This window comes from Onychomys torridus, chromosome 4, assembly GCF_903995425.1.
Source record: "Onychomys torridus chromosome 4, mOncTor1.1, whole genome shotgun sequence".
NCBI classification, from domain to species: domain Eukaryota; kingdom Metazoa; phylum Chordata; class Mammalia; order Rodentia; family Cricetidae; genus Onychomys; species Onychomys torridus.
Genome location: NC_050446.1, coordinates 39,442,619 through 39,456,023, shown reverse-complemented (window position 1 = coordinate 39,456,023; position 13,405 = coordinate 39,442,619). Strand labels below are relative to the sequence as shown.

The following is a 13,405-nucleotide window of genomic DNA, read 5'->3' as shown; positions in this document are numbered from 1 at the left end:
ATGTTAACATTAAACACAAATTGCAAAGGCCTGCAGGAAAGCAGAGAGGCAGGCTTTGGAAAGAAGCCATAGTCTTTTTTCCTTACAGATGAATAAGTCAGAGCCTATTGGAAACTCGAGATGTGAAGGAGAAAGTCATTAAAAATGATCATAATGGCTGCTCAGATGTTACTCTTCCATATCAGGAAGGAAGATATCTTCTCCTGTGTAATATTAAGTATTTCTGTGGCCCATCACATAGGTCATGTCCAACCCAACAAATACTATTTACAATTGGTTTGTAAATAAGCTTCAAAATCCTACATTTTCTTCCAAGATATGTTTTTTTTGTTTGTTTGTTTGTTTTATCGGTTTTTTGTTTTTTAAAGAGAAAGAGGCATTTTCAACACTGCTTTTCAGTAACTGAATCATATAACCAAAGATTTACAGCTCTCATTTTAGGCAGTGGCTAAATATCTGCTATGTCTCCATCATGGTGTTTAAGAAATTGCTGTTCATTATAGTGATTCCTGATGGGGATGATTTTGTGCTTGGGACATTTGGCAATACTTAGAGACATTTTAGGTTTTTGCTCTGGAGAAAGGCCCATTTGCCTCAACATTGTTCCAGAAAACTTATATCATCAATAGTGCTAAAAATCTTGACTTCAATGAAAAACTGAAGCAATATTCATATTGTTCAGGGAGCAGGGAGAGGTTTGCCTAAACTATTAGAAAAAGCAGCTACATTTTCAGGCTTTGCTTTGTTAGGATAGACCTCGCCAGGTGGTGTTGAATAGGCATCAGCACATTATTTAATCTTACTTCCTTGCTCTTGCAGTGCCTAATTATGAGCAATTTGAATTGCTATGTGAGGACGATGTAAATGTAGAATGAATACACTTCTAATGAGAGACCATGTTAAACTATATTATTTCTGCCAGAAGAGGTTGCCCTGGTGTGGAAAAACAGGAAATATCATGAATTGCTGAGACAGGTTTCTAGGTTTGAGACCCAGCTTTGATTTTTTTTCTGACTCCACAGCCACTGTAAATTTACTCTGAGCTACAGCTACCCCATTATGAAATGCATCCACGGTTTCTTCCCATGGTCACAGAGGGGATCACAGGAGATAACAGTGGAATCCTATTTTCAGTAAATATGTACATTATCCCTCCTGTATATAAGGCCATTTTTTTTCAGTGTTGGGAATTAGATCCATAAACAAAATAAACAAAACTCTCTACTCACAAAGTTGGAGAGTAGTGGGAGAGAAAGTAAATAAGTACAATACAAAATGTTGAGAGATGATAAGGGATATTTAAAAAGTGAAAAATAAAACAAGAAAGGGGGGTAGTGAAGGGCTGGTATACTTGCATGAATGGAGTTCTTTGGATGTTACATTTGAGTTAAGACCTGAAGAAGAGAGAATAAGGTGTGAGGACAGGTACTTCCTGGGGAAAGAGCTATCCAGGCAGGAAGTAGCAGCATTTGCAAATGTCCTGAGGCCAGATCCTATTTCCAGAGCTCAAAGAACTAGAGATTCAAGGAACAAAGTCGGGAAAAGGAGAGGCATGGGGGGAGGGGACTGGATGAGTAAGGATGGGACAGATGGTGTGGGACCTCAAAGAGCTTCGCAGTGAACTCCTGGGCCAGATAAGCATTAGCTAGTTATTGTTATTGTTGGTTGGAAAAATGTCCCAGTGTGTAAGATAGCTTAAATAAGAACATCCATACCCCTGTTTTAAAATTCTGTGCCCTTCCAGGAATGATTTTAAAAAGCATCCTTCATTTAAACAAAATGGCAAGGCAGCTGAGTGCAAAGGACACAATTCTAGAATTCTCTTGGCCAATCTGCTCTGTGGGTTCTTTTCTTACAGCAGCCACCCACTCTACCCAGAGCCCCACTCCTGAGAGAGCACAGAAAGTCAATTTGTTTTTTTTTCTCTCCCCTCTTCATTTCTACAATAGGAATAGCTTTTCCAAACCACCCGGACACCTACAGCCTGAATTTCTCATGCTGTGCTATAGATACAGTATGATTTTGCTAACACTAATTCCTAGACAATATTTGTATTCTATCTTAAAATGGAAAAAAATTCTATTTAAACATGGTCCTATAACCTAATCCTGAGTTAGTACATATTAATAATGTCTAAGGTTCTGAACACAAATGTTCGAGAAGATTTTGTTATGTAGTAGAATTTTCAATGTCATGCCACGCTATTCTCTGCTCTTGAACGTGGAGAGGAAAGGTCATACCCAAATGTTATTATTTTAGTAAATGCTCTTTTCCAATAAAATCATAAACAATAGTATTTAATGAAGCCCTAGGGTTTACTCTGCTCTCATTTGAACTTGAAGTTAAAGAGGGAGGAGGCCCTTTCCATCTAGGAACAGGTCCTGCTCTCCTGCTAATTAAAGCAAATTTTCATAAGTGAAATTTCAAATCATATAGAGAATTTCACTTACCAAAGTGATTTTAAAACCCAAATGTTCCCTCTGCTTTTAAAATATATTTTCCCCTATTAAAACCTAGTTTAGTTCTCCTCCAAATATAATAAAAAGAGGCCATGGTATAATTGGAGTAGCCTATTTTATTCTGGGTTTTGCAGCCAACGGCCCTCAATAAAATTCCCCAGAGATGGAAACGCGAAACCACAAACTACTTAGAGGATTCTTCATTTAACTGTTGAATTCAACACCATTCTTAGCTAGTCTTCCACTTCTTATATTTCATGGGTTAAGAATGGGCCCACTTGCCCCTCTTTGCTCCAACCACCCCTGCATCCCTGTCTAAAGACTAACAGCATAGGAGGAGACATGATTTGCTTGACCACAGGGGGGAATGTCGCAAGGTCCCATGTGATGTGGACAAGTGGCCCTGCACCAAGGCACAAAAAAAAAAAAAAAAAAAAAAAAAAAAAAAACCACAAGGAAGACTTTCTTGTCTCCTGGGAACATGGCTTTTAGTCCGTATTCCAGGGGACAACTTAGTCCATGTTCCCAGGAGGAGCATCTCTTCCAAGCATATCTGCACAGGCAAGATTTACTTTCCAAGAGGAAATGAAACCCCCTTGTGGTATCCTATTTGTTTCTTCACATTTTTTAAAAGCGTCAACTAGCCAAGTCACATAGAAATTCTGTGTGCCGGGTGAAACGCTCCCTGATTCCTTGAGGGAAGAACTCTGTGAAGACCTAAACTACTCCCAACTCTGCCCTTCCATCTACTTTAGTAATTCTTTACATTCTTGTGAAATGTGAAAGAAGAAATACAAAGTTTTGAAAGACACCAACAATTTTCCTTCTTTGGAGCCGCTGTGTCAGGATGCCCCGAAACAGCATGTATAACTAACTGCACAGCACCAACTCCAGCCACGCCCTGGCAACGAAGGTGGAAGGTGGTGAAAACCTAGCTGCCAATTCTGCCTCACAGGACTTTTGTGAACTTGAGAAAGTATCATACATTTGCACTTGGAAAGAGTTCCCTTTTCCTGTGCACCTCTTTCCTGTAGATGATTGGGGGAGGGGTGTTTGTTTTTGTTTTGTTTTTTTCTAACGAAGTCCTAGTTAGAAAGATCTAAAAGGGGGGGGCGGGTTTTTATAGAAACCATGTAATTACATTTATCTCTTAAACTTTACCTACCCTGTTTTCAGGGAGTTTGTTATGATCAGGACCTTAACTTTTTCCTTATTTATCAGAGATAAAGTTCCTATTGGCGCTTGCTGCTGGGATGCTACTTTACAAATACCCCCAGCTCCCCTCCGTCTTTATTGTGAGTAGATTCTTTTAAAAGCACAGAGAAGCTTCTGAGCATGTCTGGAGCTGACCAATAACAATGTCTCCACAGTCCTACGGAGGTTATGTTTCATCCCTGGCCCTTGCATCAGGAACGGGTCTTTTCAAGTGTGGAATAGCAGTGGCTCCAGTCTCCAGCTGGGAATATTACGGTATGGAAACATTTCATAAGTGTTGCCGTGAAAACATTTAACACATAATTACTGTATATTTGAGGTTGCTAGGAAAACAAATTATGTGGTAAAGTTCACTGGGGAAAATATCATCTATAAAGGAGGTTGTTCAGGTAACCCATTATTATTTTGCTGTAACCACCTTTAGTAGTTAAGATCTCTTCAAGATCTTAAGAGGAAGGATTCTTCAGAAATCCAGTATATCTTATTTTCCCCTAGAAACTTTGAGCCCCTGTTGAAAGAAATCTTTAACGCCAGAGCTAACTCTGTTTTTGAAGGCACATAACTCCAGCAATGATGGCTTTTAAGCATATCTTTTGCAAAGTCAGGCTGGGGGCCAAGGAATTCACCTTCACACTACAGTTGTAGAGCACAGCTCCTTTACTTCACAAGTCAGAGAAAAAAATACACGTGTGTGGAGTGGATGTGTGTGTGTGTGTGTGTGTGTGTGTGTGTGTGTGTAGTTGGGAAGTATGCATTCCTGTGTGTGCCTGTTTTCATGATTCACCTCAATACAGAATGATTATTTGAAAATAACTCTAATAACTGTGCAAAAAAATTTAAAAAAATAGCTTTTCTAGACTCTCTTTCCTATGCTGGGGTAAAAATGAGACATTCATGCCTTACAAGGAATCTTTCTTTATTCAGAAAGGTAGGTGTGTGTTTGTGTGTTTGAATATGTGTGTATGATGTTGAATCGAGTAAATCTGGGAGACACATTTCCATCTCAGATGTGACAAGACACCAATGAAGGGACCAGAGGTGGTGGATTTTGCAGTTTATTTTAAAATATAATGAGGCCGTTCCCATCTCAACATTCCCCCAAAGAAAGTATGTGAAAAAAGCTATGAAAGGAAATGCTTAGATACCCATGTTTCTATAATTTTCTGCATTGTTTCTCCAGCCTCACTGAGGTGAGTTGCCTAGAGGACACCTTCACTGAGGCCAACCATGATATCAAGTAAAACAAGAGCGTGCCTCAAAGGCTCCATGTGGGAGGACAGGGGCATAATTACTAGTGGAGGAGTTATGTAAGATAGTGAAATGACATGTATAAAGTGGAAATAACATATTCTGATGTATTTTCATAGCATCTATCTACACAGAGCGATTCATGGGCCTCCCAACAAAGGATGATAATCTTGAGCACTATAAAGTAAGCATTTCCCATTGCATCTAGGTCACTAATTTATTTCAAATGTGTTAAGTAATTTTAAAACAGTGATTCAGAGTTTTGCAGATTCAGTTCTGGATCCCCAGGCAAAAATTATGATCTTTTGTTAACTGGAAAGCATCACTAGAATGAAATTGTAGTCTTTGGGGATTCTATTCTGTCACCATCCTCCTTTCCCTAACCTCCTTTTCCTCATCTCCCTCCCCATCCCCAATGCCTACACAGCTTGAGCGGGCATCATTTATGCCTAAGGTCTCACTCATATGTAACATATGACACATAAACTTTCAGTTTTTCAAACTAAGAATCAGATGGAAGTAATGCAAATGATGATGAAAATGTGTTGCTCTGACTCTTAAATATTTATCAACCAAAGCAATACATAATTTCAGTATTGGTGCGAAGTCCATTGCACAATGATTTAGCTAGTTTTCTATTAGAACTTGCAGCAACTAAAATGTTAATTTTTCTTCTTTTCCAGAATTCAACTGTGATGGCAAGAGCAGAATATTTCAGAAATGTAGACTATCTTCTCATCCACGGAACAGCAGATGGTGAGGTTTAAGCAAGACTCTTACACATAAAAATACTGAGCCAGCATCACTTTGTTTAAGAAACATTAAGCATCTTCCTATGCTTGTGCTCAGGGTCAGTACCTAAGAGTCAGGGACATTTCCATATCTGAGCGTGATCACTCCACTGCTGACAATGTCAGATGCATGACTAGATAATTGTTGGTGTTCATTTCCAGGCAGAACATTGTCACTCTAGGCTTTTTGGTGTTTAGCAGCACTTTAACTCTCTCTCCCTCTCTCTCTTTGTTGCAGATAATGTGCACTTTCAGAACTCAGCACAGATTGCTAAAGCTTTGGTTAATGCACAAGTGGATTTCCAGGCCATGGTACATGATTCTGTTTTACCCTTGTTCATGTCCTTTGGCCACCAAGCTAAAAGAAAGGGGTCTTGCATATATATGTATATAGTTATGTATTTGGTAAAACCTGAAAACACAGCTGGTAAGTAGAGAAAGCAACGCATTAGTAAATGAATCCTGGACTTTTTCTGAGTCCTCTCAAGGGCCGGAGATAAGCCAAATCCCCTATGTCATATAACATGACTGGAATCATATAAAATAAGGTAATTTACAAGATGAAACAGCTCAAATATCTAATGGTTCTGCAGTCCTGTGTGCATAAGTGTAAGTACATGAGAGTTCCTCTAGAACCTAGGAGTCACAGAGCAACTAAAAGGTTCTGTTTATTCAGGAAGACGCATTTGCAGAATGTTACCAGAATCTCAGTGAATTTCCACAGTTCCGTTCAGTTCAAGAATTAATTCATCTGTGTGTGCCCAGTGCCTGGCACATGCATTCCAGGTTTAAAGAAGAATGTGGAATGGGATCAGAGGGGGCAATAAGGTCCAGAGTGAGGACAGTCCTTGTTAGCCATGGTTTCCCGGCTTCAGTAAATATATTTTGTCCCTCAATTGCTTGTGTTGGACAGGACTTCAGGAAGGGAGTTCCTTAGCTTTTAGAAGTTTATATTTTTAAAATATAATTTACAAGAAGTGAGATGAGGTCTTTATGGCCTTTGTTTACTGTGACATCCTAAAATAACTCAGTAAATTAATAGCATTACATCATGACCTTTGCACCCCTTATGCAATGAAGACAATAATCCTACTTGAATCTCTCCAACAATAAAGTATAAAGTTATGTTACATTCCCTCTTTTTTTCTTTTACAATGATGTTTTAAAGTCCTGTAAAAGGTATTTATGGATATATGTGATATATTACATGGTGGATTTTTCTGAAACAGAGAATTAGATTTATAGGCCAAAAGCCCCATTGAACTTTTGAGCTACCATGATCCTAGGGAAAATCAAATATAATGTTTTTACATTTCACATGAAAAAAACCAAAGTGCCCAAGAACCCAAGTAACAGACCCAATGCACCAGTTCTGGGACCCAAGACTCTCGATTCTAATCCCCAGGATACTGGTCATTAGAACAGCTCATCCTTTAGAATGTTAAACCTACAATTAAAGAATATAAAACAGTACTGGATGCTGATAAGAATTCTACTTTTTCCTACTCCAAATGTTTGCATGCAAATGATTGTATTTATTCAAGGGTTCTTAAAAGAATCTCCCAAAAGTATTAGGAAACTTACTGTGATTTTAGAGCACAAGAAAGCCAAAGCTAGATGTGTTTTGTAGCTCCAGGAATAAAGTATCTTTCCTTTTGTTGCAGTGGTATTCTGACCAGAACCATGGCATATCATCGCGCGGATCCACGAACCACTTATATATCCACATGACCCACTTCCTCAAACAATGTTTTTCTTTATCCAACTGAATCAATGTGGGTATTAGCCTATATCCCAGTCTGAAAGCTTCACGTGAATGCCTTGGACTGTGAATATTGTAAAGGCCACTAAGGAGGGCTCAGAATTTCAAGCTCAATATTGTTTACATTTTCTTATACTCTGTGAAAGAAGAGAAAAAGGGAGCCACATGTCTCACTTTGAACACAATATTTTATCTCTTGTTCACTTTGGGAGAAATAAAGTCAGAAGTTCAAGTTATGTCATGTCATTTGTGTGCGCTAATTTTGGGCTGTGCACTCTACTGTGGAAAATGCTTCTACAGGAAAAATACATGACTAGTATGGTGGTCATAGATGAGGATAAACTAGATGCCGTTTTGGGAGTTTTGTAATGAGAAACCCAAATACTGGGACAAATAGCACAGAGTCCAGAAAGACACAGTTCAGAACATGCAGTGTATCATCTGAGATGTCTGCACTTTCTGCTGTCCCTCCAACAAATGTTTATAAACTTTAATTCCAAAGATTTTCCCCAACATTACCATATGTGTTGGGTAAGGATAAAGACTTTTGGTTCAAGGCTCCTTTTAAAAAATACATTAAATCTGTAAGTGATATTCCTTTGAATCTCTGTAGAATTAGTAATAAACTCTACCTTAGATTACTAAGTTAAACTAACAAAAAAAAAATGGACAACAATCTCTAAACAAGAAATTTTTATATCTATAAGATCTCTCTGAAGTTTACACTCTAAAGTTCATTTCAAAGACCAGAAAGCTACAATGACTGTTATCACAGAGAGTGGCTGATGTGCGGGGCCACAGAGAGTGCTAGAGTTTCTGTTCTCCCCAGCACAACCCAGAAGGTCTTTGTTGTTTCCCAGCTTGGGATGGAGAATAACCAGTAAGCATTCCCTCGCAGTCCTCTGCCTATGAGTTACAAACAAGATGGCTAACAAAAATCTTCTCACATCAACACGTTTCACCTTTTTGTGGAATTTGAAAAGCCAGGTTCTATAATTAACATACAGAAAGTAACTTTGAGCCTCAGACCTTTGCTTCTGTCCTCACAGAAGTGACTTCCAAAAGACAAGCCCAATCAGGTCATTTCCTTCCTTAGAAATGTCCACGGATTCTCCCCATCTACAAAAGGATCTTTAACCTTAACTGTGTGGCACATGGACACATGGAGCCTTTGACAGTCTTTCCCATACAGATTTTTCCTAACCTTACCCCAGCCACCAGCCTCCATAAGACCTGAATTTCTCCTAAGATACCATATTCCTTCACCTCTCACCACACTGTGAAAATCTACTGCTGTCACCACTTACCACTTGGGGCTATCTTCATTTAAATGATTAAAAATGAGATAACATTAAAATATAGCACTTTAAATGTATTTGCCACGTGGAGTAGCTAGTACCATGAGAGATACTGTAGACACAAGCCACTGACACAGAAAGCAGTAATGAACAACCATACCCTAGAGCAATGTCCATGGCCTGAATCCTACAATGTATTATAACAGAGAAAGCGCTCACTAGCAGTTTATTAAATTTACACCTCTATACTTATGGGAGATGGAGGTTTTCTGCATCACTTTTAAAGGAGCTTAGCTTGACCCCCTAGATAGAAACATCTAGGTATTCCTTGGGGCTTTTACTGTATATATGTTCATTCATTGACTGGTTCATTCAACAGACATTTGTTGAATCTGGCTGTGTACCAGACATTGCAATACACTGAGGAGCGAAAGGCAGGAACTTGACTATAAATTCTTTAATATTTACATTTTATTCTGCCTCACTAGATTATCTGTGGGGCTTGGAAGAGTGGAAGGAATGTAAAGGACAGTGGGAGCTATTTTAAGTAGAAAGTGCCAAATTAAATGGATACTTCTAGGACATTGTACCTTTTCTTTCAAAAAAGGAACATACTAATACTTCTATTTTTGTCCACATTTTACTCTGGGATGTATTTGGAGAGAGATGTCTCAATGTTACAAAGTACCCACCTAACACAACCAAGAGTTTCATCAGTTCATTCATTAACAGATGCAAACCACTACTTGATGTACTATGGTGACGAAAAGAAAAATAAAACACTCATACACAATAAGAGGAAATCATAGAAGTATTTAAAAAGATAATTTCATTTCCCCCACTATGGTACTGGCCCTCTAACCACTTATAAAGATTTCAAAGTTTTAAATGATAATGTAATATTTCTTAGAATGAGGAACAGAAGCAGGTGCATGAGAAATTTGGTTAAACTTAACACAAATGAAGAAACTTCTACTGACGTTCTAATTAAAAAAAAAAAAAATCTACCTCAGAGTACAAAGTGTATTATTTATTTCCTTCAAGGAGCAATTTACTGACTCCTGGTGTTGGCATGGTGTGTGTATTTCAGGGGTTACAAAGATGAATATATGTGACAATTTCTCCATTTGTAGGCTGTTTCAGGAAAGGCGACTTAACGAATCTGATTTTCCCAACATTTAAGCATTTTTTCAGAAGCTGACAGATCTTTATGCAAATGTTGTTGCCAAGCTGTTTGTAATGGTGAAATTATACTTTGACAGTAACTCTTTAAAATATATTAAACCCAGCTAAGGTTTTTTTGGAAATGTTGCCAATTAAGTGACTTTAATGAGCTTCTTGATGGTAATGTAATTAAAATTCAGATGTTCTAATTGTTTAAAAAAAATTAGTTCTGGGAAAGTAAAATACGCAAATGTAAAATGAATTAGGACTAATTTAAATGGTGATTATGTGGTCTTCTTAGAAGATTGTACCAAAACAATGCTTTCAATTATGCTGTTTGTAAGGAAGAAAGAAGGTACCTAACAGAGATTTCAAATTGAATCAATAAAGCAGATATTCTGAGTTTACCCAGTAAGACAGATTGAAAGACTGTGAGTGCAGTAAGCCCTTCGCAGCCTGAGAAAGCCCCATTGCAACACTTCCTTGGCATAATGGACAGGTACCTTGGCAATTTGATGTTGAATAATTTTTAATTCAGGGAGAAATTACTGCCTGGACCTCACCGAGCTACTCAGGGAGAAAATGATCTGGCTTGCAGGAAAAGCCTCTAATGACCACCTGCTCAGATCATTGGCATGCAATCCCAGCATGCTGCTCACAAACACTTCCTTTGACACACAGGTAGTCTTTGGCAAGCTAGAGCAGTATGATTCCATTTCATTGGTTTCTAATTAATACTCCATTACTGACTAATTTCTTTAAAAAACTGCTTTGACACCCTATGTTTTAACAAATATTTGTTGGTATAGCATGGAATTCTTTGCTCTGCTATTCTAGACAGCCTGTGTTCTGTGAATGAGAGAGAGACACAGTCAAGCAGAGGTCACAGCACAATGGCCTGACAGCCCAGCTTCCTTCTTTGGTAATTACTGTTCATTGACCTGCAAAGACAGAGACGTCTGTGCCAGTCATAATTGCTGGGAACAAGAATGTTTTTCACCACAATAGAAAGTAAACTTTAGAAATATATGCCTTAATGAAACACATAGAGCATTAAACTGATTAGTATATATAAAAAAAATCCACTCACACATGATTTAGGTTGCTATTGAACAATGCTTTCAAATAGCCTTTGAATGTGTTATCAATGTTTATATCACACTGACAGTTACTTTTCCAATGTTAAGGGATTATTAAAATACATTGTATGAACTCTCAAAGAACTAATAAATATTTTTAAAAGAAATGATGGCTAAATACAAATTTTCAATATATGTAGCTTTTTGTACCTAAGGAAACATTACTGCTATCTTGTTTCCTTTAGAAGATTAAAGCAATGCTTTCCATTATAAGAAATTCCTTTTATTTCAAATTAAATATAGCACATCTCAGATGTCATTCTTTTAATACAACCAGTTCATAAAGGCTCACTTTAGAAGAAGTCAACTATAGACAATAAGGTCAAAGAAGCCAAAGTTAGAATACCTGCTTTGAATCCCAGTTACTAGCTATATAAAATGCTTTAACTTTAATACATTCTCGCTGTTTCCTTTTCCTTGAAAGCAAAGCAGACATAATCATACTTCCCATTCCACTGAAAGCTTAAAATAGATACTATTTGTAGAATTAATGCTGTCTAGCTCATAGGAAATGTTGTTGTTGTTATTTAACACATTAAAAAAACACTTAATTGTTTTAAAAACGTGAGTCTTGAGAAATTGATAGATTGAGTCTATAGTCAATAATTTCTCTCTTATCTCAACAAGTTTAATATGGGTTAGAATCCTTACTCATTTATATGGAATTCTCCACATACTTCTACAACAATGGCCCTTCAGCAATGACTAACATTAAGGCTGTAAGTCTCCAGGAAGCTCACCAGCCTTGACACTTCCCCTGAATATGTGATTTACTCTTTTATCTCAGCCACTATCCGTTTGCAAAGCCTGTTTGATATCACCTTTAAGGTTTGATGTTTGATAATCACCTTGGAGGAACACAAACTGCCAGAGCAATATACAGGTGAAGGCCATGCATCCACTTCTTGTGTGGTCCACCACACACTAGAGAGATCCACTTTGATGACCTTTGTGGGTTTTGTTCATCAATCTTATTTCTGTTTTAGAACCTATATCATCTTTTATCTACTTGGCCCTTGGCTGAATCCTTATCTAGATCTCAGCTTAGATGTCAACACTATTAAAAGAACATCTCTGGCTACCAAGTTTAATGTTGCCTTTACCACAGTCAGAACAGTTCAGTTCAGCCACATTCTCTACTTTTGCTTTCTTGATACTACTTAGAGATAACAAAAATTATGATAACAAAAATTATCTTACTTAGGTGTGTGTGTTATTTTGTCCTTTCAAATACCAGAAACTTCATCTGCTGCTTATCTCTACCTCACATACCAATACTGTACCTGAAATGAAGTAGGGAAAGCTCAATGAATAATTGCTGAATCAATCCCCACATTCTGTACCTAAAAGACCCATGAAATTAGAACGTTTATGTAAAACTTTCCAAGGAGACATAGTTTAACCTTCCTGGAACTTAGTGTGTATCAGAACTTTGTTGTATCCTCTCTCCCGCCAGCGCGCATGCGCACACACACACACACACACACACACTAGTAAGAAGGAAAATCTCTGAGAAGCATGTGGCCCACAGTAGAACAGGGTTAAGGAGGATGGGAATCTTAATTAGAGATAGAAAAGCCATCAGACTTTTAAACAAAAATAATTCCATTAGGAAATGGAAACAGCCTACTGCATAGTCCCAACTTAGACACTTGCTGCCTCTGGATGAGTCACTGAAGGGGCGCCACACACTGAGGACACTTGGCAACAAATGTTCAGACTAAAAGACGTCAGATGAGTATCTGACTTGCTATTGAGGAACCCAGCAGCTTTTACTTAAAACTACTTCTTCTCTCGAGGTTTTCTTCAGGGCATAGAAATCTTTAAAACTACTAATTTTAAAAACATATTTCCCACTGGGGCAGATGAGGGTAGCTTGTGCTCCTTCAGATCGTCAGGATCGAAACAACTGTGTTCTAGTTCTTCTGTTGTAGATAGAGCTTCTCTCTTCCTAAGGCTCAGTTAGTCCTTCCCTCTCCATGCCATAGGGGTAGATCTATGGCTTTCAACTCAGTATGGAACATTAATGGGTCTCTTTCATGTTCTATTTTTAGGGCTGGAGTGGAAAAGGCTTCATTGGATAGCAATCATAGATCTCCTAGGAAATAGTTCATCTGACTTAGGTAGCATTGGGAGAAAAAAATATTTTCAATGGGTTGTGCTCACTACCACCATCACTATCATTACCATCACCATCCACCACCTTCCTTAGTGAAACTCATTCAATGCTAGTTGAAAATATATGAAATCTGTAAACTATTGGGCAACTTGGCATAGAGTTCCCTGTTAAAGTCACCTTTGGAGGCCAAGTAGGCAATCAGAAAGAGTA

The 13,405-nt window shown here is 38.0% G+C and overlaps 1 protein-coding gene across 1 annotated transcript in view; it reads left to right on the top strand.

Annotated features, from left to right (window-relative positions):
• The window catches only part of LOC118582553 (fibroblast activation protein alpha), a 76,337-nt gene extending 68,625 nt beyond the window's left edge, over window positions 1-7,712 (top strand). Inside the window, exons 22-26 of the mRNA XM_036185513.1 lie at window positions 3,830-3,929; window positions 5,042-5,106; window positions 5,606-5,678; window positions 5,952-6,025; window positions 7,378-7,712. Of these exons, the coding sequence (XP_036041406.1) occupies window positions 3,830-3,929; window positions 5,042-5,106; window positions 5,606-5,678; window positions 5,952-6,025; window positions 7,378-7,482 (417 nt within the window). The 3' untranslated portion in view covers window positions 7,483-7,712. The remainder of the gene's footprint in view (window positions 1-3,829; window positions 3,930-5,041; window positions 5,107-5,605; window positions 5,679-5,951; window positions 6,026-7,377) is intronic.
• The last annotated feature ends 5,693 nt before the right edge of the window (window positions 7,713-13,405 follow it).